The sequence below is a fragment of the Empidonax traillii genome, unplaced genomic scaffold (assembly GCF_003031625.1).
Source record: "Empidonax traillii isolate 1590-97213 ecotype Southwest subspecies unplaced genomic scaffold, ASM303162v1 scaffold225:size1387458, whole genome shotgun sequence".
Classification (NCBI taxonomy): domain Eukaryota; kingdom Metazoa; phylum Chordata; class Aves; order Passeriformes; family Tyrannidae; genus Empidonax; species Empidonax traillii.
The window spans coordinates 63,453-89,213 of NW_020955418.1; the positions used below are offsets into that span (position 1 = coordinate 63,453).

Sequence of the window (25,761 nt, forward strand, 5' to 3'; positions counted from 1 at the left end):
AAAGCCACATACGATCACCCTTTTACCACCATCATCACTGAAACCTCAGCTCCGCACAGCAAAGCCCTGAGTGCTGTCAGAGGTTGGTGCCATTCCCTAAGCAAGGCGAGACACAGCCAGCACCACGGAAGCGCTGCCTGACTGCAAGAGCTATCATCATCTCCGGATTTTAACAGCGACCACCGTATCAAGCCAATGGTTCTCAAACTGCTCCACAGAGAACTGGGGACTGCCGAGTACTTCCCGGAGGTTGATGGTTGCTCAGGGCCATGTGGAGAGTCGGGAGCTGTGGCTAACATGACTGTCATTCCTGAAGTTGCCAAAAGCCACCTTGAAGGAAGAGGAGCCGTTGCTGTCAGGAGTAACAGCCACGTTCATCAGGAGGCAGAGATGAACCAAGGACCTGCTGCCATGAGGTGCTTCAGGCGGGAAAGGGGGAGCAGGGCAAGTGATTGTGCCAAAAGACGAAGATCTTGCTGTACACCCAGGGGAAAAAGAAGGAGATGTCAATCAAGAATAACAACCAAGCCCTCCAGCCGCCCTTCACCCACAGTGTCTGTAAGGCGGACAGTATCTCCTATGCTGAACTCTAAAGCAGTAGGAGAGCAGGTTGGGTTGGAGCTGACTGGAAGACAGCAAGTGTGGAGCGAGCTGAGCAGATGGAAGGGGAGAATAAAAAAGCGCACCACCAGACACAGCTGAAGATGGGTGGAGAGCCAAGCTAAGCAAATGGCACGGGCAAACTGAGCAACCAACGCAGATCAGGAGAGGAGGCAGCAAAAGACACGTAACAAACAAGCAAAACAAAGCAAAGGAAAAAAATATGGTACAGTGTTCCACTTAGTATAGGGTTGTTTTTTTACAGATTTTGTTTGGGATTTTGTTTCATATAAGGAGCCACAGGAAGGACTGATATCCTCCAGTGAATTCCAACCTATCCATTAGAACAAGTTTGAGAACCACTCTGATAGAGGTCGATGTGATGGTCTAGGAGCAAGCACCAACATTTCTGTTTCGCCTTTTGCACTTGCAGACTTTTTCTCTTCAAGGGAAAAAAAAAGGCACTTGAGCATGATTATTCCCTCCAGCTGAAGGTAAAGCAGTCAGCACACCTCTTTGCATTTCTTTCTGAACACTAAAACAACACATGTGCTGTTTTCCCCTTCAATATGTCACTGGAAATTTTCCAAATGAACATGCTATTTAGTTAAATACAGTTTGTAGACTCCATTCATCAAAACTTTCTTGACATCTCGAGTATCAGTTGTCACAAACTTGAAAGATAGGTAGCAACTACATGGTAGGGAACAAAAGAGAAGATCATTACACAGGAAGCCAGGCAACATTATATTTTCTTTTCTCACCTATCTTAAGAGAAACCCTAAACATGTTTCCTTAATACTGGAGAGAAAAAGGAGTGTGAATTTTTTATTTAAAACATTCAAGTTCTAATGCAAGATGCATTAGCATGCATGCATAACCTGCTCACTTATTCACTTTTAAATCAAGACAACTTTCAGTCTACAGAGTACCTTCTACAACTGTAATAGAACAATCTTGATGCTGAAGACAAGGGTTCCTGGTGCAAAACCCACTACAGACACGGATTGACAGTGGCTACTGATGCCAACAGGTTGAAAAACTCAAGGAAGACGTTTGACCACTTGGCTCCATGTGGTTCACATAATGCATCAGGATATCTTGACTCTCAGCATCAAGAATTAGCAAAATAAAAACCTAATGTAAACTGTAGCTTTAATTCTTTGATGGTGCCTGAAATAGGGAATTCTTAAAGACATCCTAACCATGGGCACTCTCACATCAGCTACAGCCAAGGAAACTGCTTCTTCCATGTGTGGCTGTCTTCAGATAACGTTTGTTGGGCTTTTGCTTGGTCAAGCAGGGGCAAGACATGTCTGAAAGGGTTACTTACGTCATCCACCTCTGGAGTCTGTCAATGAAAACAAATAGGTACAACAGGCCCCCAATTTGTTACCTGAGCTCTCCAAGAAGTGATGATATTGTACTCAGAGTCGGTCCGTTTTCTTTTTTTGCTTCTGCCGTTGCAATCTGATAAAGCAACTTTTCCATTGAAAATGGTTTGGCTATACGTCGTCTCTTCATTTCCTGGCGCAGGAAATGAAAGAAATTGACAGATGAGTTCCTGAGCAAATCTGACAGTAAACTATCTTATCAAGAATTTAATTCAAAATTAATAAATTCATACATATTACTAATATTTAAAAGACATTAATTTAAGCAAAAAGTAGCCTTTTGAAACAGCCAAAAGTAAAATTTTTCCATAGTCCCAGGTAAAGTATTTATGTTCCAGCTTACATCCAGCACTAACTACTCACTGAAATGAATGCTAGTTAGAAATCAGTCCTTTCAGTGGAAATGCCTTGCTGAATTGGGTCTTCCTGTTGCAAGATTTTCTGCACATTCTTTATGTGAACCAGTGCCACACAAAAAAATACGTCAAAACCCTAAACAAAATACATGCTACCAGTCATAATCAACTGCTTCCTCAGAGAACACCATAGTGCCTCTTATCTAACACTGTTTTCAGTCACCAGTAGAGAGCAAAAAAATGCATGATATGCTAAGAAATCAATCAGTATGCTGTTTTTCTTAATATGCTTTACTGTAAAATTTAATGCAGAGTAAAGATAGTCAAATTCTGCATATATAAAGAGAATGAAGCGAAATGCAAGTGCACTGGTGTCACCACATGTACCCTATTTTCAAAGAAGAAATTTAAACTTCATTAGTGGAAAAGAATAGTAAAGATGTCACAAAAAGGAGAAAAATAGAAAGAAGGATGCCCAGGTGTAGACTCACATGCAGTTCACTGAAGTGGAGGAACCAACAAACACCTCAAAATTCTCTCCCTAACCATTAATTTTTCCTGTGGAGGCCAAGAGGAGGAATGCAACCATCTAAGCTGAGTAATACTGGATGGCTCAGCCTGCAAATAGCGTAACATCTACACATATGACCTGCTGGAAGGCCAGGACTGCTGTTATTTCGCATCTTTTAAAACATAAAAAAGGACAACAACTAGCAAAACAGGCAGATGCCAGGGAAGGAGACAAGAGGCAAAGGGCAGGGCGGGAGGGGTCAGTTCTGACTTTTGTTGGTTCCTCTCTGTGAAAGCTTTAAAGTTACATCTTTCCAGTCAATACAAACTGAGTGATTTTGGTAGCTGAAACTCTTTCAATAATTCTTTTGTAGGCAAATTCCTTATTTACTATGCAGTTGGGAAAAGTGCAGCATTTTCTCAGTATATGAAGAGGTTTATGTTTTTGTTTATGTAGAGTCAGAGCATTCAAACGATGGTAACACTGGAGTGTAACGTAAAGGAGACATTTTTGGTTGGTGGTTAAGCCTGCCAACTATCTACTCAGCACACACAAATCCAAGGATTAATTTTTAATCTTAATTTTTTTCACCCTCTTTTGTAACCCTAATTACATGCTCTGGTTACTTCTTTTATCAGAACCAATTATATGCACCAATTGCATGTGTTAACTAATATATCTATCACATAAAATGAAATCTGCTGAGTAAAAAGAGTTCAAAAGATGTTCACAGGTAAGAAGCTATTTGCTCTACTAGCCCCTGCGTGGGATTGACAGAGCTGCACTGTTAGGAGTGTTATGGAAAGGCTTTTCCATATCAGATTTGCTTCTCATATTGTCTGAGGCTGCGTAAGAACAGTCTAAGCCGTGCCAAAAGCCCACATGGGCAACACACACAGCCAGGACAAAAAGCCCACAGTGAGTGGCTGGAGAGAAAAAGCAAGGTCTGCTCCTGCTGGGTGACAGCTCAGGGAAATCCCGAGTCTGTGCTGGGCTTAGCACAACTTGCTTGATCTCTGCATTTATCTGAATTTCTGAATCTATGTGCATTTTCCTCTCCTATACTGTACTGAAATACGCAGGTAAGTATTTTAAAACAGACTTCTGTCTGCTTTTGTACTGCTGCCTGTTTCTTTTAATGACACATTTTTCAAAGTCACAGAAGTTAGCCAACATTCATAATTCTCATCACTTGTGATTTGGAATTGCTATCATATACATCTCTCGGTCATTCATTTTCCAGGCTGAGTAGTTCTCTTATATTTAATACAGAGGTTAATTCATAACTTTAACCTTCCATCTCTGCTGTGCCTTTTCTAGTTCCTCTACAATCCTTTTGCAGTGAGGGACTCAGAACTGCACAAGCCACCAGGACCCTCCATAGTGCCACACAGTGGTGTTTCTGCTTTGCTTTCTTATTGTGTATTCTGTCTGTATGGCATCTATTGTAATTCTTAACATTCAATATATTTTTGTTAAGCCTCTCCAGAGCACTTGGCTGACAGTGCCATAGGAATACAAAGAACTCTTTTCTCAGTAGCAAGAGCTCATCAGAACCTATTGCTGTGCCTGTCAAATTAGGATCATTTATTTAAATTTAAATTTAGCATTTATCAACACTGAATTTTATCTACCATTTTCTCACTTGGATCACTCAGAGTCATGTAATATTTCTGTAATACCTCATAGGTTTAATTTTTGCTGTTGTCACCGTTAATATCCTCAGTGTAAATGATTAGTTTTGCTATTCCCTTTCTAGGTTATTTATGGATACATTAAACTGTACTGGTCTTAGCACAAATTCCTGAGGAATGTAGAAAGAGACCTCCTCCCCTCCATGACAAAAACTGACCATTTGTTCCCATCCTCTGCTTCTCTTTAAATCGGTTATTTTTCTGGTGTGTGAAGTTCACCTCCCAGTCCATGGCAGATTAAATTAATTAAAAGCCTTTTCTGAGGAACCCTGCCAGAAGTCTTCCAGAAATGTTCACAGACTCTGTCAACTGCTACTCTTGTCCATACATACTTCCAAAAGTTTCAAGGCCTGGAGACCATGACCTTGCTGCAAAAGCCCTGTTCTCATTCTTTTATACATTTTTTTTTTATCTTTTGGCCTTGAGGAAGTTGTTCTTTGAAATCCCTTTGTGGTCTCCATTTTTGTGTATTTACACGTCTTGCTACAGAGGTTGTTTTACTTGCATTTTCATCTTCTGGACACCGAAGGGGTTTTTTGGTCTCATTTCAAACAGATTCCTTTCTTCTGGTGTTTAGCCACACTATATTTAGTAGAGGTTTGCCTTCCAAAATTGTTCTCTTTTTTTGCTAGGCAATGTGCATGTGTTGTGAGCCTCTAACACAACATCTTTAAGCAATTTCTATGTTGCATGCAAACACTTAACCCTTCTTTCTGCATTCGGAATTTTAAAAGCTTCCCTGGTTTTATGCACGGCCACCTTTTGAAATGAAACACCACAGTAGTGGATATTTTGCATTTTACTGTGTTCCAAGGTTCTTGATCTCTGCTCTCCATCACAGCGCAGCTCTTCGCTAGTGGGGACATCAGGTGCACTTCTGGAGGGCCTCCTCCCCTTTGGTTTCATCTGAAAGCAACCCACTGTGCTCAGGGTAGGACAGCTCTGTGACAGGAACCAAGGAGTGGTAATTGTGTGGCATTTTAAAGGCACATTCCTCACCAAACTAAAAACAGGGGTGGAGGGAAATGTGTGTACAGCCCCTGCCAGCATCTTTGCTAGACAGTCAGGAATACAATGGTAATACCATGCTTTTCCTATTTAGGACAAGAAGATCAGAACACAGGGATTCTGTCACTGGTGATAGAGTTAAACCTGGCTTATTGGACTGTAAGCTCTTTTCTGCGTGCAGCAATGCTGCTCCAACCAGAAGACCAACTCCATCTTTCCTATGTACTTCTTCCTCTTGCATTACAGTACAAGCTGAGTCTCTTTCCACCAAATTTCTGGTAGGCCCTATACCACCAAAGGCCCTCCTCTAAAACCAGACATTCCTTCTCATTTCCAAAGCTCTAGCCCAGAGCGCATTCATTTCATCCAATATTCTGTAATCCTAAATTTCCATTTCCTAAATGAGTTTTACTGACTTTGCCCAATGCCTTATTGGAGGATATGGAGTTAACCCTTTGCCACTCCAACCACACGTTCTTCCACCACAACTCTAAACTTCTTCTCATCCTTAGTTTAAAATTTCAAGAGCTCTTAGGGTGTTTTTTAGAAGCCCCCAGTCTGATTCCATGTGTGGACTAGGGGAAACCTGACCGTCCCTTTACACAGGCTTAATACAAATTCTTTTATTCCAACCATTATCCCTAACTTCTTATAAACTGAAATCAATGCAATTTCAGATGCAGAATTTCATTTTTCTGTGTATTAAAGGAGATTGAGCAGTCATTCAATACAGAAATGAAACAACATCATTTAGTAATATAAAGAGAGCCACTATAAAAAAAAATCAGGTCACAGTATCACAGAATGAAAACAAAGTTAATGTATCAAAGGGCTAAAAACTCTCAGTATTGCTGTGGAGAACAGACAAGGGGGAAGGTACAGTTGTTTATCAGAGAGTTCATTTAACAGTCCAAAAGGGGAATCTCGCTCGTCACACAGAACATCTCACCACCTCTGAAAAGCACAATCCCGGCCAGCCTTTGAAGTGCCTTGTCAAAGTGAAGGAACCATAGAATAATTTCCAAAATTTAAGGGAGTTAAGAACATAAAACAGTTTGAGGAGAGAAGGAGAAGGGGGGTGGGGGGATGAAGAGAAGGAAAAGAAAAATGCAGTAGGTGTTTTCAGAGTTATTTTGATATACACATGTTAGCTGTGGTTCTTGTGAAGTTTGTGAGAGCTGTGACTTCAATTTCCAAGGTAGGTTATCACAGACTGGAATCAGTTGGATTTTCAGTCAGCTTACATTTACCCAAAGCTCTTAAAAATTAATCAAAAGAAACTGTTCTTCAAAATTTGAGGCACCAAGAGCTTTTTAATTGCTGCATAGTGATTTCTGTCTCTTACAGGAGTAGCATTTCCATGATATCAAACAAGTGTTCAATAGAGCAATAAATACAGCATATGGAGTTAATATAATTGTGTGTGTTCAGACAGAAAAGGTTAGCTCAGGATTCTTATGCCTTACTTTATATATATACACAATTCCCACACCTTCCCCCAAAATAAATATGTAATAAAATAACCTTTTATTTCAAACTAAGTTAATATACAATTAGTATAACCAGGCTGGAAGAATTCCATTAACCCTAAAGAACCAAACCTAACTGTGGACATATTACTTTTAATTACTTAGTAACCACTTGGTCTGCAGCTGTAAATGATCATTTACTAATGGCTTAGCTATAAAACACTACCAAAATAGTACCTGAAACCCAGAGTGTATTTGAGTAGGTTGGGAACCCCATTAGTGACACATATTCTTTGTCCAAGAACACAGAAATGTTGTCAGAATCAGGATGACTGGACAATTCCCCTGTTTCTGCAGGCATCTTGCCTCAGTTAGTTATGCGAAAAGGGAATGGGAAGGTTATTTATTTACATCTAGTATTGGATGGACTGGTCAGTGAACCTAAGGATTTTCAAGTCGATTAAAATTGAAATTGCCCTGATCAACAGCTTTTCCTGAATGAAGGGGCAGAGAAAAACAAGCAATAAAGCTGTGAGTATTAACTGACTCTGCCTATCATAGGAGCTAACAAGCACAGTTATTGAGATATTCGCACCTGAGATTCTAATGGTTCTAGAAAACATCACGTAAAAAAAAAATTAGTAAGCATATTACAATGTATCATCATTAGCTCTGAAGGGACTTTTGAAAAGCTTCCTTGCAAACTGGTCTGCAGGCGTAACAATCTCCTGAATTTTTCATATATACAGAAGTCTTTAGCTGTCAGTTAACAACTCACTTTTTTGAAAACACTGGATCGTCTTATGCCTTGCAGAATTTTTTCTTTTTTTTTTTTATTTATTTAATAGTCCAGAAAAATAGACGTAGTTGTACTAGTCTCACAACGCTATGATCCCGGAATGTCTGCTTTGCTGTCCTTTTAGATGGCAGGGCCGTGAATCCATTTTAACTCCTTTGCTCAACTTACCTTGGCTGTTTTAAAGCCCATACTTGTCCACTGGGTGGTAGCAAAGTGCACCGATTCGGAAACACTATAGCCACAACACACTTTGGACACAAAGGATCCAGGAAAACAGACAACAAACTGCCCGCTCTGCTGTACAGTACGGTGCACCCTGATCCCCTCCTTACACAAGATTTCCGGGGAGATCTAGAAAGACATGAAAACAAAAACAAAATCAATCAGAACTTCAAGTTATAGTTAGATCCCCTTCCTTTCTGGGTACTGCCACATGCTACTGCTTGTGGAGCAAACTGCTCTGTTCTCTTTCTCCCTTCCCTTCTGCACGTGCCAAAGCTCAGGTGAGGAGTGAGGATTACAGAAGTGGCTCTTCTGGAACCAACAGTTTAAACTCAAACTTGCCAAACGATCTCAAACACAAAGCCTCAAAAGAACACTGTCTACTACTACAGAAAGTAATGCAGGCCATTCAGTTTTCCATCCAGGCTTTTTCCAACTCGGCACTGAATCCGCCTTGGTACTACAGTTCTGTCAGATGTAAACATGGATAGCTGAGGGAGGGTTTTTGTTTTTTTTTCTTATGGGCTCCCAAATTTATACTCAAATGCATTAAATGGAAATTGTTATCCACAAAATAAAGAAAGGAGCCAAAAATACATGAAGTACTAGGCTTCTCCTATCCACGCTTGCATTATAAAATGTCAATCACAGAAGACTGATTGATTAAAAACATATCCCTTTGTGAGATTAAATACATTACGGACAGTATTAAAAATTTACATTTATTGCACTGTCCCATTTATTTTTATGTGAGCCTTGTTAGAAAAATGCCATGTTGGTAAACATGGCAAATAGGAAGTAGCTAAGTTTTAACAACACTCTCTGCATCACTGTAGTGTAATAATAAACCAAAATAAATCCCCAACCAATCAGCTTCATGATTAGCCTTGGGTTCTTAAATGGGAACACCTCTCCCAGTGTTAACTTACCATTACATTACTTTCAAGCATTTCCAGCCCTGGAGTGCCATTGGCTTGCAGCAGGGTATGTACCACATCATCAAGTTTGTTCTCCTCCGCAGCAGGAATGCAATACCTGTTGTTTTGTCAGAGGAAAAGACAAAGATTTACTGTGGAGTAAATAATGGTCCGCAGCTACACAGTAACAGGCAATTCAGACCAGGACATTGAGTGAAAAAAAGAAATTAAACAGAGGCTTTCCCACACAGTTCTTTTTGGTAAAACACTGAGGATCGAAGGAAAGCTGTTTGTTTAGATTCAGTCTGATGGTGTTCACTAGGTATCAAAGGACACAAAATCCCCAAAACAGAAATGTGAAAACTCAGTGCTCTGTAGAATCAGAGGAAAGAAACCAACAAGAAACTGACATTCATCTTGACAGCAGCAAAACAGGTAATTACAGGCAGAATTTTGCATCTCATGAGCACCAATACATGTTCTGCTACCTTTACAATAAATGGCTGTATTTATTACCTGTGCATCAACCAAAAGATCTTCACATTTAATAATGTTTTCTTTTTGTAACAGTCAAGAAACCACAAAACCTCTCTACTCTTGGGACGTGAAGTTGCCTGAAACCTTCTAAAGAAATCTCACATCCCTCCTCTCTCTCCCTTGCAACAAAAGACCTGACTAAGAGCAGCCAAAGCAGCAAGAGAGATTTAAAACTCTGCTGGGTATATGCCAAGTTGCACATCCTCCTCTCCTTCAGAAGCCAAGGAAGCAGCTGTCCTCTCTGTGCTCGCTGCCAGCAGTGCTCCCTGAGCAGAAGTGACAAGAAATAACACAGGAGTCGTGGGTCTTGGCTTCATCACATCCAGAGAACTGCTATTTTTCTGGCTGCAGGGAGGCGATATGGTGACAATTAGTCACTGCTCTTGCCTGCACCCTATCAGAGTGGTAATAGTTTATGTCCACCCTGAAGATACCTGTTCCCAAGATCTGGTAGTTGGTACTTGATGACTGTGAGCTGAGCAGCACAGCTTGGGGGGAAACAGTGCAAATCCTGGGATTCCCAAACCTGCCTTGAGTTGCTGCCATGCTATGCTTTATCTCTCTGACATTATTTTATTTGGGTTTGTGATGCCCAGGCAAGTAAAAGGCATCTTCCAGCTTTATCGTGACTTACCAGTTCACTTTAAGCAATGAAACCTCAACCTGGATTCCATTTCCTCCATACCAGACACATACATGGAGCCATTTTTCCAAACTATCTACTCCTACAGCTAATTTTAGCCACAGTAAGAGCTCTAATGAGCTGGTTGCCCAGGTGTACACAGACTGACTCCGTACATATACATAGAAAATGATCAGGACCTTGCAAAGAAATGCTAGGTTTAGAGAGAAGTGAAGTGGAAGAGCATCTCAATAAAGATGAAGTCCCAACAGCAATTTTAAATGCATGCCATGTATCAAATACTATGCAGTACCTTTGTTGCTAACACTGACAGCTTTAGAACAGCTCCACACGAAGTGTATTACTCCAGTTACACTATAATAACAGATTTGAAACAATGATGAAGATATTTTAAATTTGAACCCAGAATGTGGCAGAACCCACTCGTTTCTTTTAGAGTAAGAAAACATGGCTGGAACCAATAAAAGATTCAAACATGTAGTCCCTCCTAAGATGGGGCAAGAAAAAAGCATGGGAAGGATGTGTGAAGAGGAGGGGCAGTACACAAGTGCATGGGACTATCTGAGTACTGGGGCAGGACTGAGTGGAATGAAGATCCTTTGCAACCGGTCTATTTACAATTCTTGATGTATCTATAAATTGGGAAGTGAGCAGCCAGTACAGACTTCTGAAATGTCTTGGGCAGAACAAGATTTTCTTCTCTCTTTTAATGGGCACTGGGGATCCCTCCAGAATAAAAAGGATAGGTCACTGACCTCTGCCCTGCATGCAAATTGAGTTCTCCCCTCTTTTCTCATCAGGAGGTAAAACCTGAGAGATTAGAGTGAGCTGAGCAATCTGAAGGCAAATGAAGCACTACTGGTTTTAGTACCACAGGGTCTGTCCTTAGAAGGCACAATTTCTGGACTGTGGGTGGACTTTGCAAGACAGAGGAGAGCTTTAGTGCCCAGTGGCCTGCTTTGTTATCCCTGAAGCAGCCACTGAAAGCAATGCTGTCAGGGCTACTCCAAATATTATGCCAGACCTAGAGTTATTAAATTAATCTTTTCCTCAATAAAGCTGGGTACTTTATTGCACTGTTAAAAGCTGTAATGAGCTAATGAATATTAGCCCGACACTTCAATCTGGCAGCCCTGCTGAAGTATAGCCTTTACAGATGAAGGGGTTTCTCTTCCTTCTTGTGAGTTATTCGTGCTTACTATCCCTGTTTCATCAAGGCAATTATCAAAAACACACCTTAAGGTATGTACTTGCGTATGAATAAGTCCATCAAGAGAAAGCAAATAGCTTCTTCTATTCTTCCTGGCATGGAAAACCACAAAAAGTAGCCTTTCCTAAAATTTGGACTGTCTGCATTCAAGTCTATTCAATCCCAAAAGGCACATGTTTTGACCCACACAGTATGAAGAGTGGCCTCAGAACTCAGTCAGAAGATTCCTGAATGCCTTTTGTTTAGAATTTACTGTCATTTAAGACTAGATTAATGTCATAGAGAGAAACAAACTCACCTAAGGTTCAGAACAACATAGCTTGCTCAGCAATTTGTCCTGATAGTGTATTATTATAAAAGATTACAGATTCCCGATTCAGAGGAGGGAGAAGAGCCATGAAATGCCTATGACAGAAAGCGACAAACTCCCAGGTCTGCGGCATAATGAGGCATTTAACCTTTACCCTTTGATATGATCTCATACAGAACATTTATTCAAATTAAAATATTTAGAGAGAGGAGATTCCTGTGACAGCTGGATCAGCACATCAGCAGTATCTGAGAAACGAGGGAGCTCACACTTTGCAGGTGAATAAAGAGCAATTGACAGTGACGCCACCGCCACCGTGGGGACTTCTAGATGCAAAGGAGACCCTGCAGACTTCCTTCTGTCACACCACATGAGGAGTCAAAGGCTCCTCAGAGTTCCAAGTTCCAAAGGGGAACCACTGGAACTGCTGAAACGGAACCAGCTTTTCACCTGTGCCGGGAGGCACCACTGAAATAACTCCTCTTCTCTGTTTATTGCATTTTCTCTAATTAAAAAACACAGTCACATAACTCATCATTCATTGTTTTCACTGATGATGCTTTTAGATAATAACACCAATACGACAGGAGCCTGGCTGAAAGGCACACGACATGAAAGCAGTACCTGCTTTCTCCATCATGCCTCCATCACCTTTCACTGCAAACTAAATCATCATCGTCTGCAGTACTAAATATGCACTGAATTCAGGAAGGGATGTTTAAGTTTAGGTTTAGGGATGTTTAAGGAATGTTTAAGTTTATATCACATTTTCCCATTAAAACTGGACCTTCTAGGTAAGATTCACTCATGCAAAAGATACAACACAAACTGCTGTTAATACCAGCCTACACAGAGGGACTGCAGTCAATATGAAGAAAACAAAACACAGGAATACCTACCAAATGCAATCAGCACCAGTGTGTAAGTAGTCAATGTATGGAAGGTGATTTTGGTCTCGAGACCAGCATGAGGTAGAAAAGACCATGCCAATATTTAGCCAAGGAATTGTCACTCCTAAAACAGAGAGATTGAAAAATGAGTTTTGAGTAACCACAGTTTGTAATTAAAAGACAGTTTGAGGGGGCATTTAAGTTGAAAATCTTATTCTACCTGTGAGGTGACCATTGAAGTTTTAAGTGTTCCTATCAGAGTGAATAATTCACAGAGAATAATTAAACGAACTCAGCATTTTCCACTAAGAAAATACCTACTGACCAATTACAGTGCCCTTCAACATACTTGTTTTCTAACAGCTGTATAAAACCTTTATCCTTTGGGGAATTTACAAGCTCAATGCCATTGATCAGAGGAGGTTGCTTCATGTTGTCAAGCATCCATCTAACTTTTAAACAGGTGTCCTGTTTCCCAAGTGGTTTATTCAGGCTCAACACCTGCACAAGAGATTCTATTATGCTTTCAGCTAATGTGTCTACCAGTAAATTACAATGGTGTATATGCAGCTGGAGCACTCATGACAATTCATTTAGAAAATGTGTGTGCTGCTTTGCCCAGTGCTACAGACTACATTCTGCGAGCCAGGAAGGTGCACGGCTCTGTCCTTCATCACCCTGACACAGAAGAAGAACGCTGATCCACTGGCAACAAGGGATACTGCAAGTACAACAGGTTCCTCTCAGGAATACGGTCTCAACTATTCATCAGTTCTTTATCTGCACGCCTGCCTTCATTCCTTTACATACCACCTGCTACATACAACCAGATCTCTACTCAGTCAGCTGGGGAACAGAGGGGCCAGAAGGAGGGAGAAGCCTTTGGTGACTGCACCACCACATTGGGAGGACAGTTCCACCAGCTGAAAACACAGGAAAGAAACTCACTTACCAGGCACAGCACCAAGATGTCGCAGGATGGATCCTGTATTATTAGGAAGGACTGTGAGGTTCCACCCATGCCTGTTTGAGGGATGATACAGAGGCAGACGTGTCAGTGCACATTCCCAGTGCCAACACCCCCAGTGCCAAGCTGCCCTGCTGGTCTCGTGCCCCTACCTCCGCTCAGCACAACGGGGCAACCAGAATAAAGTCGACAAAACAGATGGATTTGGTGATCTTACCTTGAAAATGGTTCAGACTTTCCCACGGGAAAACCACTCCCATGGGTGTTGGTATCTACTTTTCCACAATGCACTGCTACATGGCAATCTTTCTGTTCCACTATCCGCCAGTATTCTTGCTGTGGTAAGAGAAAGCAGTAATGCATTTTTAATTCGCTGAACAAGGTATCTCTCATTAAAATATAAACCCCAGAAATTTACAGGGCTTTCGTGGCCTCAGTGTAATTCAACATAAAGCACTGCTTAAAAATAAGAATATAAATTATTAAAAGTAACAATGAATTGGGAAGACAGAATTTATATCCTCTTGGCTCCTGTGCTTCAGCACATGTCAGATTAAGAATTCTTTCTCTTCCTCAGCTCATCAACACCTTTATTAAAAATGTTCAAAAAATTAAAAAGGAAGAATCAGCACCATGTCTATCTAACTACTACTTTTTCTCCCAAACTAGACAGCCTCACACTGATTATGGTAATGCTTGATGGTCAGCTGTACTGAGTCCCCACATCCATACACTGAAATAAAAACTTTTACCACCCCTTGAGTTGGCCTCACCTCTACTTCAGCTACTGTAGGCTCCTTCGTGAAGCACATGTTCATGATGTTTCTTGCTGTTCGGTAGAAGGTTGTTAAAGAAACAGACCTACCCTGTGGAAAAATAAAATAAAATTAAAAGTGAAAATAATAAAAAAAAAAGCCTCCATTCCCTCTGTTCTCACTCTTTTCCTTACAGGCTCAATCCCAAATGACAACGAAGGGAAAAAGGACAATGTCTCCAGAAGAGGTGTAGGTCTGAAGCTCATTTTGTATCTGAGGGAAAATACTTCAGAAGATAGAGAAATTTAATCATAGCTCACCAAACCAATCACCCAAAAGGCCAACTGAATGTTCCCAGAAGGAACAGTGCTTTGTCCAGCACAATGCTCAGTATTGAATAATACAGAAGATAGACACAGCCCAACTTCCTATGACAGGTTGCAAAGGACCTAGTAGGCAGCTAACCTGCACTTTACAATCAAATCCAATACGTGATCCAAGGACCATGTGGTTACACTCTTTATATAGAGAAACAGTTGAAAAGGACTTAAAAAATTCATAGAAACGTTCAGCATAAACTAGTATTGTATCTAGGTCACAAAAAGTAGAGTTTACCGAGATTATTGTAACCAACTGCTCACAAAAACTAGTTATGCTCAATTCAGTAAAAGCAGTTCCAATGCAAGCAACCAGGACCTGTTATTACAAGGCTGGCAAAACACAGTAAAACTGCTGAATGAGTGCACTCTTTGTTGGCACTGCTGCTCTATGAGAAGAGGATCCGATTCAGTTTTCTGCTTGAGCTATACCAGAGTTTCCAGGCACTTGCTTTCATGCATACCTACACCACCAGATGCTCTGGGAAGCATTGTCTGACAGCTCTGAAGGCAGGAGCATCCTGCTTCTTCCAGCCCAGCCGTACTGGTGTGCCCAGACAGTAACACTTCTATTGTCTTCTCTGCCCCAGGGCAGAAGAAACACCCTGGGAAGCCCTGAGAGCCAGCAAGCACCACAGCAGGTGCTGTGGCCGTCCTGGTTTGAGAGCATTGCTGCAGGTAGAGACCAGCATCGCTCTGCAAATGTGGAGTAGAAGATATCTTTGCTCCCTTGCCAGATCTACTGCTCCTTCCTCTAACTCCCATCATACCCACTGCCTGGCCATCTGAGCACGAGCAACCACAGACTTAAAAACTCTGCATAAATGAACACTTTATTACTCGGACTATTACCTTTCTAGTTTTTCAATTATGAAACAGATCTGCCAAACCACCTCATTCTTTTCTTGTGTTTTCATTTATTTAATAACTATGTCCAAGAGTAAACTAGAAAGAACTATACAAGCAGCTTTTCCCCCAGAGGCCAAGTCTATCACTCTGCCATACTCATATGGTTGTAACATTGTCATTTTTTTAATTGAATGCAGCATAATTAGCTTTAACAAAAAAGTCTGTGAAATGCCCAGGGCCTGGGGCACTCTGATTCCCATAAACTTCAGAGCTGGATTCTCTGTGATCCAATAAGCAATTTCCTTCTTCTTTTAATGCCCTCATGAATCGTTTATTGAGGCAGCCTTTTACAACAAAACTGCTTGTAAAATGCAGGGCCCGCACCAAGTCATCACACTTGGACACAGACTTCACCACCTGCAAACCTATACATGCTCTGCAGAAGCTTCCTCATTTCATTAACTTGCCTTTCTCTCATCTTACACAGAAAACCAAAAAAAACTCATCTTCCAAGACTAATCATATTCATTTTTTAGATATACAGCAAGCAAGAAAAGCAAAAGTGGAAAACTCAAACACTTTAAATGTTTAAAATTGCACATATCCATTTCTTCCCTATCAAGAATTTGTTATATTTTTAGTCTCCTAAAAACTGTAACATAAATTAAATGGTTGAAGGGGTTTTGTTGTCTGTTTGTTTGCTTTTAATGTGAGGGATCTCGTAAAATTTTCTAATGCCAACTCAGAAAATAGTTTAAAATGCTGTAATGGAGCACTTTAATCAGAACAGGAAATGAATTGCTGAAGAGTAAAATACCCTTTCCAACACCCTGAAAGATAGCTCAGCAGTTCAACAACTGTCCTGGAAGCTTCAAGCTACAGAGCAGAGTCTCTGTTGCTGTGACAATAAGACAATAAGAGGAAGAAACTCCTATTCCCCTCCTGATTCTTCTCATGTCTGTTGCAGAGGCCCTGAGAACCAACCCAGGGAGAGCATCACCATCACCCTGCCTGGAGGCACAGAGAAGGACACTGCAACACTATGAATGTTAAAGACATTAAAACAAGCACAAATATGAGCAAAAACCAAAGATTTCACAACAGTCACGGGTGGAAAGGAGGGATTTCTATTAAGTGGAGTCTGAAAATGCTGAGTCCCTGCTGAAGAGAGCTCAGCACAGGATTTCCAGGACAGTTGCATAAGAGGGCTGGCAAAACTTGCACTGCTGATTTCTTCTGTGTGTCCCTCTAATGGGTCTACTAATAAGCCTTCAGTTTGCTCTGTACAGAAACAAATGCTGCTTTCAGTCAGCTCCAGCACAGATTTTTAAAATATTTTCAGAGTTAAAACTGGGGAAAGAAGAGAAGAGAGAAAATCTTGCATCATATCCTTCTTTGATGTTCGCTTACTTCACACACTTCGAAATGATGGCATTTTATTAGTCAGGTAGAAAAGCCATATATTTAGGAGTAAAGCAAGCAAGTACAGCAGCCTGCAGCACACACTTAAAAGCACAGCAGGTCTTACAGCCCAGAAAGGAGAGACACTGAAAATAATCTGGGAGCCCTGGCAGAAAGTCAGCCAAACACAGAGATTTATTCTAACCTTGACATGTGATATGGTGGTAACTGCTCCTGGAAGACTGGATGTCTCTTTCTAAAAACAGCTCAAGCACGTGCTGACTGCAGAAACCACTGTGTGAAACCTCTTCATAGTCTGAAGCACAGACTTTATGGCCTAAACTGGACTACAGCCATATGATTACAGTGTTCTCCTCCAGTCCTCAAACTATTGGCCTGGGTATTTATCAAAGGCATGGGATTTTTTCTTTTGGTTTTGTGTGTGGTTTTCACTTTTAAATAGAATTAGCCATGTGCTTTAGAAAGGAACCATTACAATCCCATCATCTCTGGAAACTGTAACATGAGGGCATGGTCTGTTAATCAAATTTCAAATTTTCTCAGAAACGTTAATAGGTAAAGAACACTCTCCCCCTCACAGACACAGGATTAAAAGGCTTGTTTCATTAAGTGCCATGAAATACCCTCTGCTTACATCTGGTGCCAGCACCACCTTCCCTCAGTCTTATTAAAAAGCCTAGGAGTGAACTATAGTAATTTTATGCCTTGTGCATTGCTCTGGTACATCAAGACTGCTGCATAACTTCTGCGTCCTGAGGCTTGCTTTAAGTGACATAACCAATCCTTCTACAGTGCTTTCCCCTGACTGCTGTGAAAATGAAAATACATTCCTCTCTCTGCACGCAGGCTGACCAGGTGTCCCGCAGGGTGCTCCATAAGAGGGATCTCTTCAGAAACCCACCTGCTTCCCCATTTTCTCCCCAGTCCATCACCTGAGACAGTCCCCAGCCTGTGCACTGCAGGTGAACGCGGGATAGAATAAAAACAGGCAAGCCCCAGTGTCTGGGAAGCTGCTGGTACCACAGTGGACAACCCAAGGTGTTTTCTGAGCGAGCTGCAGCTGCTTGGGTGGGTAGGGAGAGCACTGGCCCATGGGCACAGTGATGCTCTTCTTTAACAGCTCCTATACTGAGAACAAAAGTATTTCTGCTGGGTATTGACAGACTTAGGCAGGGTCTGCTGCTGCCAGTACTGCCCGTGCTTTTTGGGTGGCAGCAGCAGCAATTTTGGGAGCTCTCAGTCTTTTGGGATAAACGCCTGGTGCTCAGCAGACTTGGGCTGCTTATACCAGTTGCATTTTGCTCACTTGCTTATTTTTATTTTTTAAGTCCAATTAAGATACTTCTCACAAATCCCAACCTTGCTTTTTGAGTGACTTTGTATCTTCTAAACTTTAAAATGGGACTTGCACTGGAAACAAAGAAGGAGGCATTTCCCTAGGTGAAGTTTGAGGTTGTTCATACAGCAGTCAGGGTAAGTTGTATCACATTTTTCATTTAACTGTCATTAAGCACAGGATATTAAGCACAGAAATGCCACTTCACTATTCACAAAAGCTGCTGTCATTAGATAAGCTTCTCTCCAAGGGCAGCATGGCAAAGAGACTCCTTTTCAAAGGTGGGATTGAGGCCAGAGTCCCCAAGTAAAATAATTTTTGTGCTGACAAATCGTAACAGGCTGGAAAAGAAACCCGAAGCAAGCTTTTAAAGCTCAAGTCATGAGCTCATGCAGTCCCTAAATAGCTTAACAATAAGTCATTTTGGGCTATCTGGCTTCATTTCCTGGTGATGGAAGTGAGATTGGAAGGGGAAGAACAGCGTATTCCTTTACTGGGCACAGACACTCAATGCTATATTTCTCTCAGAGCACGGCTACACGATTCAACTTAACTCAAAATTGCACTGTGAGTTGCCAAGTCCTACTCCAGAGTAGAAGACTGCCAAACAAAATACAGTGAAAGAGTCAGCATTCCTTTGTAAATGGATGTACTTGATATGTGGAGAACTAAGTGTCCACGTGACTGTTAGTGCTGAGCAAAATCTGGCACCGTGGATGAAAATATTGTTTGCATTTCAATTTGCCCTTTCTAAATGTAGCAGTATTTCTAGTGATGTTAGTTTTGATGTGGAGCTCTACTTCACTCAACAAGAGATTTGCAAGAAGCAGGAATGAGAAAGCAGAACATTATTTTAAATGTCACTAGAAAATGAAAATAAAATGTGTGTCTGCAAGGATAATTGGGCAGAGATATTCAGGGAACCTCTCACAAGGAGATGAAAAGGGGCAGAGCCCAGTGCATCTTGTTATGACAATAATGCCTCTGAGCTTTCCCAGACATCCTGGAAGAGCCAGGCAGATCAGGATAAAGCCACCAGACCACCTGGGCGTGATAACTGTGATTAAGTTCTGCCTTCAGGGTGGCACTGCAAGCCATCAGCTCCTCTGAGCCAGCGGGTTTGCACCCAGACGCCACCCAGATGACAGCGCCATCGGTTCTGCAAAACAAAACAGGCAGAGCCTGCCCCATTACCTTGTATATACACTTGTGTAAGTCGCTAAGAACTCCCTCCTCATCCTCCTCGTCCTCCTTCGTGGTCTCCTTTTCCTGAGCGAAGAGCCGCCGCCTGCCTGTCTTCAGTGGGACGTCGACCTCTTTTAACTTGTTGCGGAAGCCATTTTTGTGAACCACGCCATTGATGAGTCCGTTTTTGGGCTCAAACCGGGGCAAGGAATGGAACTTGTAGGCATTCTCCGAATGTCCCTCCAAAGGTCCTTTCCTCTTCTCCAGGATTTCCTTTTCCAGCAAGACCTCCTTCTCCAGTTTCTTGTGCTCCTCGGGGGAGAGGGAGTCGTAGGAGAGCAAGTACTGGCAGTAGGCTTCTTGCAGCTTGGCCAGCCTGTCCTGTGCAGTTTTGGGGATGCGCAGCATGTCTGCCAGCTTGTTCCATTTCTTGAGGTCAGTCACTTGCTGCATCCCCCCCATCTCGTTGATCAGCTGGACAAAGCAGGCCAGGTCGAGCTCACAGCCTCCTGGGGTCCACATGTGCCAGGCAGCAGAAGGAGGAAAAGGGAAACACAGGAGTAGATTAGGAAAGCTGTGGGTGGCTCGCTTCATATGTGCTACCAGGCTGGGCACACGTGGGACACACCACCCCTACAGCTCCAGTCACCTCAGTACTGGAGCAGAACTGTCCCTGTCCTGCTAAAGCCAGGCATGTGCTCCTGTTGTGCTGAATTAATTCATTTGGCAGGCCATATTTTGCTATTTGCAATAGCCTTCCCTATGATTAAATTTGCATTTTTCCTTGATTTTCCTTCCCTTCTCTTCTCAGAGATAACCCAAGCTATTTTCTGACTTGCATCTTTCCCCTGGTCACTACCCAGCAGCTGGGGAGATGAGAGTTGCCCAGCTCTTTAAAAGCCCACACACCCACCCTGCCATCACCCACCACCAGTCCCACATCTGCTTTACACCAGGAAGAAACAAGTGTCAAGCTGGGTACTGGCCATCAACAAAGACAAGTGCCTATCCTTTCTGGAGGCAAAACATCAATTATCTAATGTTTGCATAACACCTTGAATAAAATTATTATTTAAAAGGAGCACAGTAACATCATTAATTTCAGTAGAGGTAGAAATACCCTTAGAAAAACCCAAGGGAGGCAGCGGGTTGTTTGGGGTTGGAGCCTGAAACTGCTTAAAGAAGTTCCAGACACATTATTCTTCCAGTCTGTGGCCATCCATATTTTATAGTCCATTCTGGTTTTGTATGTTTTAAGATGACTAGCACATTTCACACTCCAGTCAAAGAATAAAAATGGAGGATTATACAAACTGCAGCATAAAAAGCAGCCAAATGGACAAAGAACAATAAAAGAAACATCATAAATACTCTCAAAGCCCAGAAATAAATCATCAGTGGAAAGAGTGAAGAAATGGACCACCTACAATTCAACGGGGCACTGTTCAAGGAAAAAAGAGAATTAATACAAAATTCATGTCAACATTGCTGCCGCCACATTGTCTCTCCTTTGCCTTTTTCTTTGAAAAAAGTAAAAAACAGTTATGCCATAGCCTTTTCAGAGCACTCAAAAATGTTATTGCACAATAGAGAAGGGCAAGAAGCAGCATTATGGTAAATATTTACTGATGGATGCACAGCTACAGCATCTTTAGGGCCAGTCATATCATCTTACTTGCTAGTGCAAGCAGCACTACTTTTTTCAAACTACCCTGGGCTGCACCACAGATGCTTCACTGCTGATTCCGGTTTTCCTTCTTCCCTCTGCTTTCCCCTCCTTCACCACTTGTGCCAATCCAGTGAGAAGGGAGGCTCAGCAGCGTGCCATGCTTTGGGATGGCAATGTTTGAGGCCAAGGAAGGCAGAGCAGCACCAGAGGCTGCTCGCATTAATGATGCCCACACAGCACTGGGCAAAGGTGTGAAGAGGCAGGAAAGGATTTTGCTGCAGCCAACACCAAGGATAAGGCTTTGAGTAACATATGATAAGGGTGGAGGAAGGGCCATGAGGCAGCAGATTTATCCTATCCAGTAAATTTGATGGTGATGAAGGGGATGGTGCTACAGAGGTTTAAGTCTTGAAGCTGAGAAAAGGTAAACACCATTGGGGAAGGAAAAACCAAAATGGGTTTGAAAAGTTTTTCTTTGTTTCCTCTTTATCTTCCAAACGTAACATAACATAAGCGTAACTTTCAAGCTGGCCTCTATTGCAGGCTTTTACTTTTTTGGTCTGGTGTTTTATATGTGCAGGTCACAAATAAGCTAAAGGCATAATTCAAGAGAGCTTACCACCCCAAAAGATCCAGTAACATACCTAAAGTTGAATAACATACTCCTTAACTCGGAAAGAAGTGTGGTCCAGATTTAACATTATATGCACTCTCCAGTGGGACAAACAGCACACACCCATCTTAAGGTCCTAGTTTCAACACTGCTTATGAGCTATTTAAGAAACTCGATTTTCTCCTGCATCATGGAACGATCACTCATAATCACTCTGCAATATTAGAGCTCGAGTAGCACATTATTCAACTGGAGCCTACAGCTAAGGTTTACAAAATGGTCTCAATTATAATTCCATTTCACATAGTCAGAACTTTTGGAAGCATTTATATCTCCCACTGATGTTTTCCAGGATTGACCTAAGCATGCTGCTTAAACTTTCCTTGAAGGACTGAAGGGGGGAGCGGGGAGGGGGAAAAAACCCAACACCACCAAAAAATAGGAGGTCTAACCTCATTTGCACCTAGAGCAAAATAGGAGATCTGGCATATATTATGCAGAAATAGTGTCTGACTTTTTTTTTTTTTGTTTTTAATTACCTTAATTTACCTAAGTTAGGACTATTTTTAAATTGCTTAGTGAGCAAGCTCATTTTAAAAATCTTAGATCTTCAGGTATGCATTTAATACCAAATGCTGGCACTACACAAGCCGTTGGCAAAACTCCCACTTACTTCAAGGGAAATGTGATTTGGCCCTCAAAGAATGGATATGTATGCATGTCTACTTCAATAAGAGTGCATTTATCACCACAGATTATTTTATATGTTTCCTGCTGGAACCAACCGATTTTTTCCTCTCTACACGGATGATCTCCAGCTTCTTTTCTCCATTTTGCTTTTGATTTTAAACACAGGATAGGTAGAAAATTAACTACAGAAAGGATACACAGGATGAAAATTTTATAAGAGACCACTATTTACTGTGGTTATATGGCACCCAGCAGAATAGAATCCTTGCCTATTCATTAGGCTCTTAGGTGCTTAAATAATACAAATAATTAACAGTAATGCCATCTTAATGCCAAGTTAAGGTATTTCATTAAAAAGTTAACATTGTTCCAGGAGCGTTAATCGAGCTGTCTTGCACATTTTCTTTTCTCTCTTCCCAATGTAAATTTAATTCATTATTCTTTGCTATTAGCATACAACCATTGCATACATTAGGCATATAAAATGTTCACTTATTGCTGCTTGAGTGATTTTAATTTTCAGATTTCCTTGAATGTTTTTGCACGGCTATTGTAACAAAGTGCTAACTGTTGTTCCTCCCCCTTAAATTCTGTTATTTCTCTGCTGTTCCCTGCCTTGTTTCCCATAGCACAATCTCTTTGTGTGCCTTCATGCATTTTCACTCGCTTACCATATGTGATATAAAATAAAGTTTGAAAACCAGGGCAGGGGGAGGAAGTGTTGTGAGTAGTTTAAACAGAAAAGTGTGTCCTTTAATCCAACTAGCGTTGATAGCTGCCTCTGATCGGATAATGCCTCAAAGGCAAAACTCTAGCCTCAAGTTGCAACATGCAGGTCCTGTGAGCTCTGACTCAAAACACTTCAAAAACGAAAGGGAAGAGCTAACAAAAATGGAAAACACAAGTTTCTTACTATGTCATGACTGCAAATGCAGTAGACATGGAGGTAGCTCATTCAGTAGTTCATTTGTATGCTGCTGTTGTCATGTTTTTACAAACTATTGTCACATTTTTGTCACGTGTCATATCTGACAGCAGACCATAAACCAAGAATTCTGTTAAATAAGTGATTCTCACTCAGGCATTAGCCCTGGCAGACACCTGCTGGGAGAAATAATGAAACCTCCATTTTGCAATCAACTACATTTTACTGCCTATTCCTGACACTTAATGGTTGTTAAATGGCAGCAGGTCACTGCAAATTTGTGATTTTAAGTGTCTGAGTACCCAAACAGAAGTCAGTTCTGAGATATTTTCTTTCCCCTTTCCTTAAATGCTTTTAAAGGAGGAGGGGAGGAAAAAATGTACTAGAGCTTGGCAGCACCGCAACCTGTTTGGAAAACATGCTTAGAAAGGTCTGGAAAATATTCTGAGGCAATGTTTAAAACAAGGCTATCAATATCCATAGTTGTACCACCTATAAAATTAAACAGCAGGGAAAGGAAAGATCCTGAAATCTGGAGACCAAAATACCACACAGCGGTTTTTTTTTTTCCCTGGGTGAAAAAGACAGGAGGAAAATGTCAGTATAAAAAGTCTCCCTGGAAAGCTCTCCGACAACCTACCTGCATCGTGCCTGACCAATGGACAAAGAGACAGATCCAGAGCTCTGCAGGGTTAACTGAACAGGGATTTGGTTAAGCATAAAGGCAAACAGAGCACGGACACGAACAAGCACCGCCAAAAGACCAAGGAAACCACAGCCCTTACCTATGAGTGGGAGTTCATCCATGGTAATGCCCTGAGATTTGAGGTGCTTCTTGATACAGGCCAGCCGCTGCACGTTGGGTCCCCAGCGCCTGCCTAGCTTGTGTATGTGCTGAATCTGTGTCACAAACCGCATTTCATCATTTAGCTTGCACTCAGGTCTCCAGTCTGGAGGAGGAATCACCCTGCACATCCCATACTTCTCTACCTGAGCTCGGACTGACTCAATGTATATCAGTGGGTCATGGAATTCCTTGGTGGAGGGCCTAAGGATGGGAATCTCCCCCAGCATCCCCCACCCAGACTTACTACTACCCTTTTCGTGCTTTCCCATTGAGTCTTGTGGCTTGTGCAAGGACTCCGCTTGAGAGGTAGAACGATTTTCACAGGAGGCATTTTCAGTTTTGCCATGTGCTTGTTTCCCTGGCGTACTCTTTCCAGCAGTGGCTCTTTTCGGCCTATTTCTTTCCAAACTCTTCTCTGGCACTTCCTTTTTAAGGTGTCCATTCAGCAAAGGCTTTTCTACTGCTGCCTTTTTGCTGGCAGCTTCTGTCAAGTTGACGGCCCCTTTCATTCTCTTGGTGGGCGACTGTATCTTGTCTATGTGATTCGTCTCTTCCAGCCTCCTCTTCGAGTTGCGCAGCCCCTCCCTTAACTGTCTCCCCACCTCCTTAGTGCATGTCTTTTGGTTCAACTTTCCATTGACTTTTACACCATTAACAGCGGTATTGTTAGACTTGGATGCTCCAAGGGATAGCACCTGTTTGCGGGTTTTTGCATTGCTACTTTCTATTTTCCCTGAGATTGTGTGGTTGACAGGTGAACTGGGTTTGTGGTGATTTAGTTTGGTTTCCTTGACCAGTTCTTTCTTGGCTTTGGTGTATGTGACAGTTCCCTTTGTCACTGTTGCAGTGTACTTCACAGTTTTGGACGGTGAAGGTCTGACTTCTCTCATCTTTTTGGCACTGGCTGCATTTGCACTCGGAGATGACATTCGAGTGATCCCGTTGACTTTAGAAACCTGCAATGCCAGAAGTGTTGCAGGAGGAGCAGAAGGAAGGAAACAGAAAACAGAAAAGTAAATTAATAATGTTTCCACCCAGTGCCCCATTCGCTAGACAGCCATATTTCTGCAGTCCTGACTCCTGGCTGTTTCGTACAATCTTCATTTATAATGGTTTTCATGCAGGCAAGGCAGAGAACCAGGCATTTATAATAACAAAATAAAATAGAAATTTTTTTTAGATTAACAAAAAAGCCCTCGGCAGTAATAAGGTTGAAGTCCCTTGCTGTATTACTCCCTTTCTTGCCTAGCAGAACACCTGTTATCATATTACAAAACACAGTCAGTATGATTTACACACTAACACCGTTGTTATCTCCTTTTCTGGCCACTCTCTCTCTTTCCCCCAACCAACTTCAAGTGCACACACATTTCACTGCTTCTTAGCAGACAACGTGGTCAGTGTACACTCTCTACTCTAACTGGAATGTGCATTTTTTGCAAAAAACACACACTGAGATCCAAACCAACCTCCTGTCTACACATTCATACATCTAAAAAGAGATATGGAACCCAACAGCTCAGGATGGCCATGAAGGATCCAGTCTGTCATACATATTAAATCTTG

The 25,761-nt window shown here is 41.7% G+C and overlaps 1 protein-coding gene across 3 annotated transcripts in view; it reads right to left on the minus strand.

The window, feature by feature from the left end:
* Positions 1-25,761, minus strand: part of JARID2 (jumonji and AT-rich interaction domain containing 2) — a 214,896-nt gene that overhangs the window by 4,210 nt on the left and 184,925 nt on the right. For all 3 annotated transcript variants that reach the window (XM_027887944.1, XM_027887945.1, XM_027887946.1), the window contains exons 7-15: positions 24,134-25,151; positions 19,461-19,960; positions 14,301-14,393; positions 13,745-13,863; positions 13,513-13,583; positions 12,570-12,684; positions 8,983-9,088; positions 8,000-8,182; positions 1,997-2,127 (exon numbers count right to left, since the gene is read on the minus strand). In XM_027887944.1, coding sequence (XP_027743745.1) covers positions 1,997-2,127; positions 8,000-8,182; positions 8,983-9,088; positions 12,570-12,684; positions 13,513-13,583; positions 13,745-13,863; positions 14,301-14,393; positions 19,461-19,960; positions 24,134-25,151 — 2,336 coding nt within the window. The remainder of the gene's footprint in view (positions 1-1,996; positions 2,128-7,999; positions 8,183-8,982; positions 9,089-12,569; positions 12,685-13,512; positions 13,584-13,744; positions 13,864-14,300; positions 14,394-19,460; positions 19,961-24,133; positions 25,152-25,761) is intronic.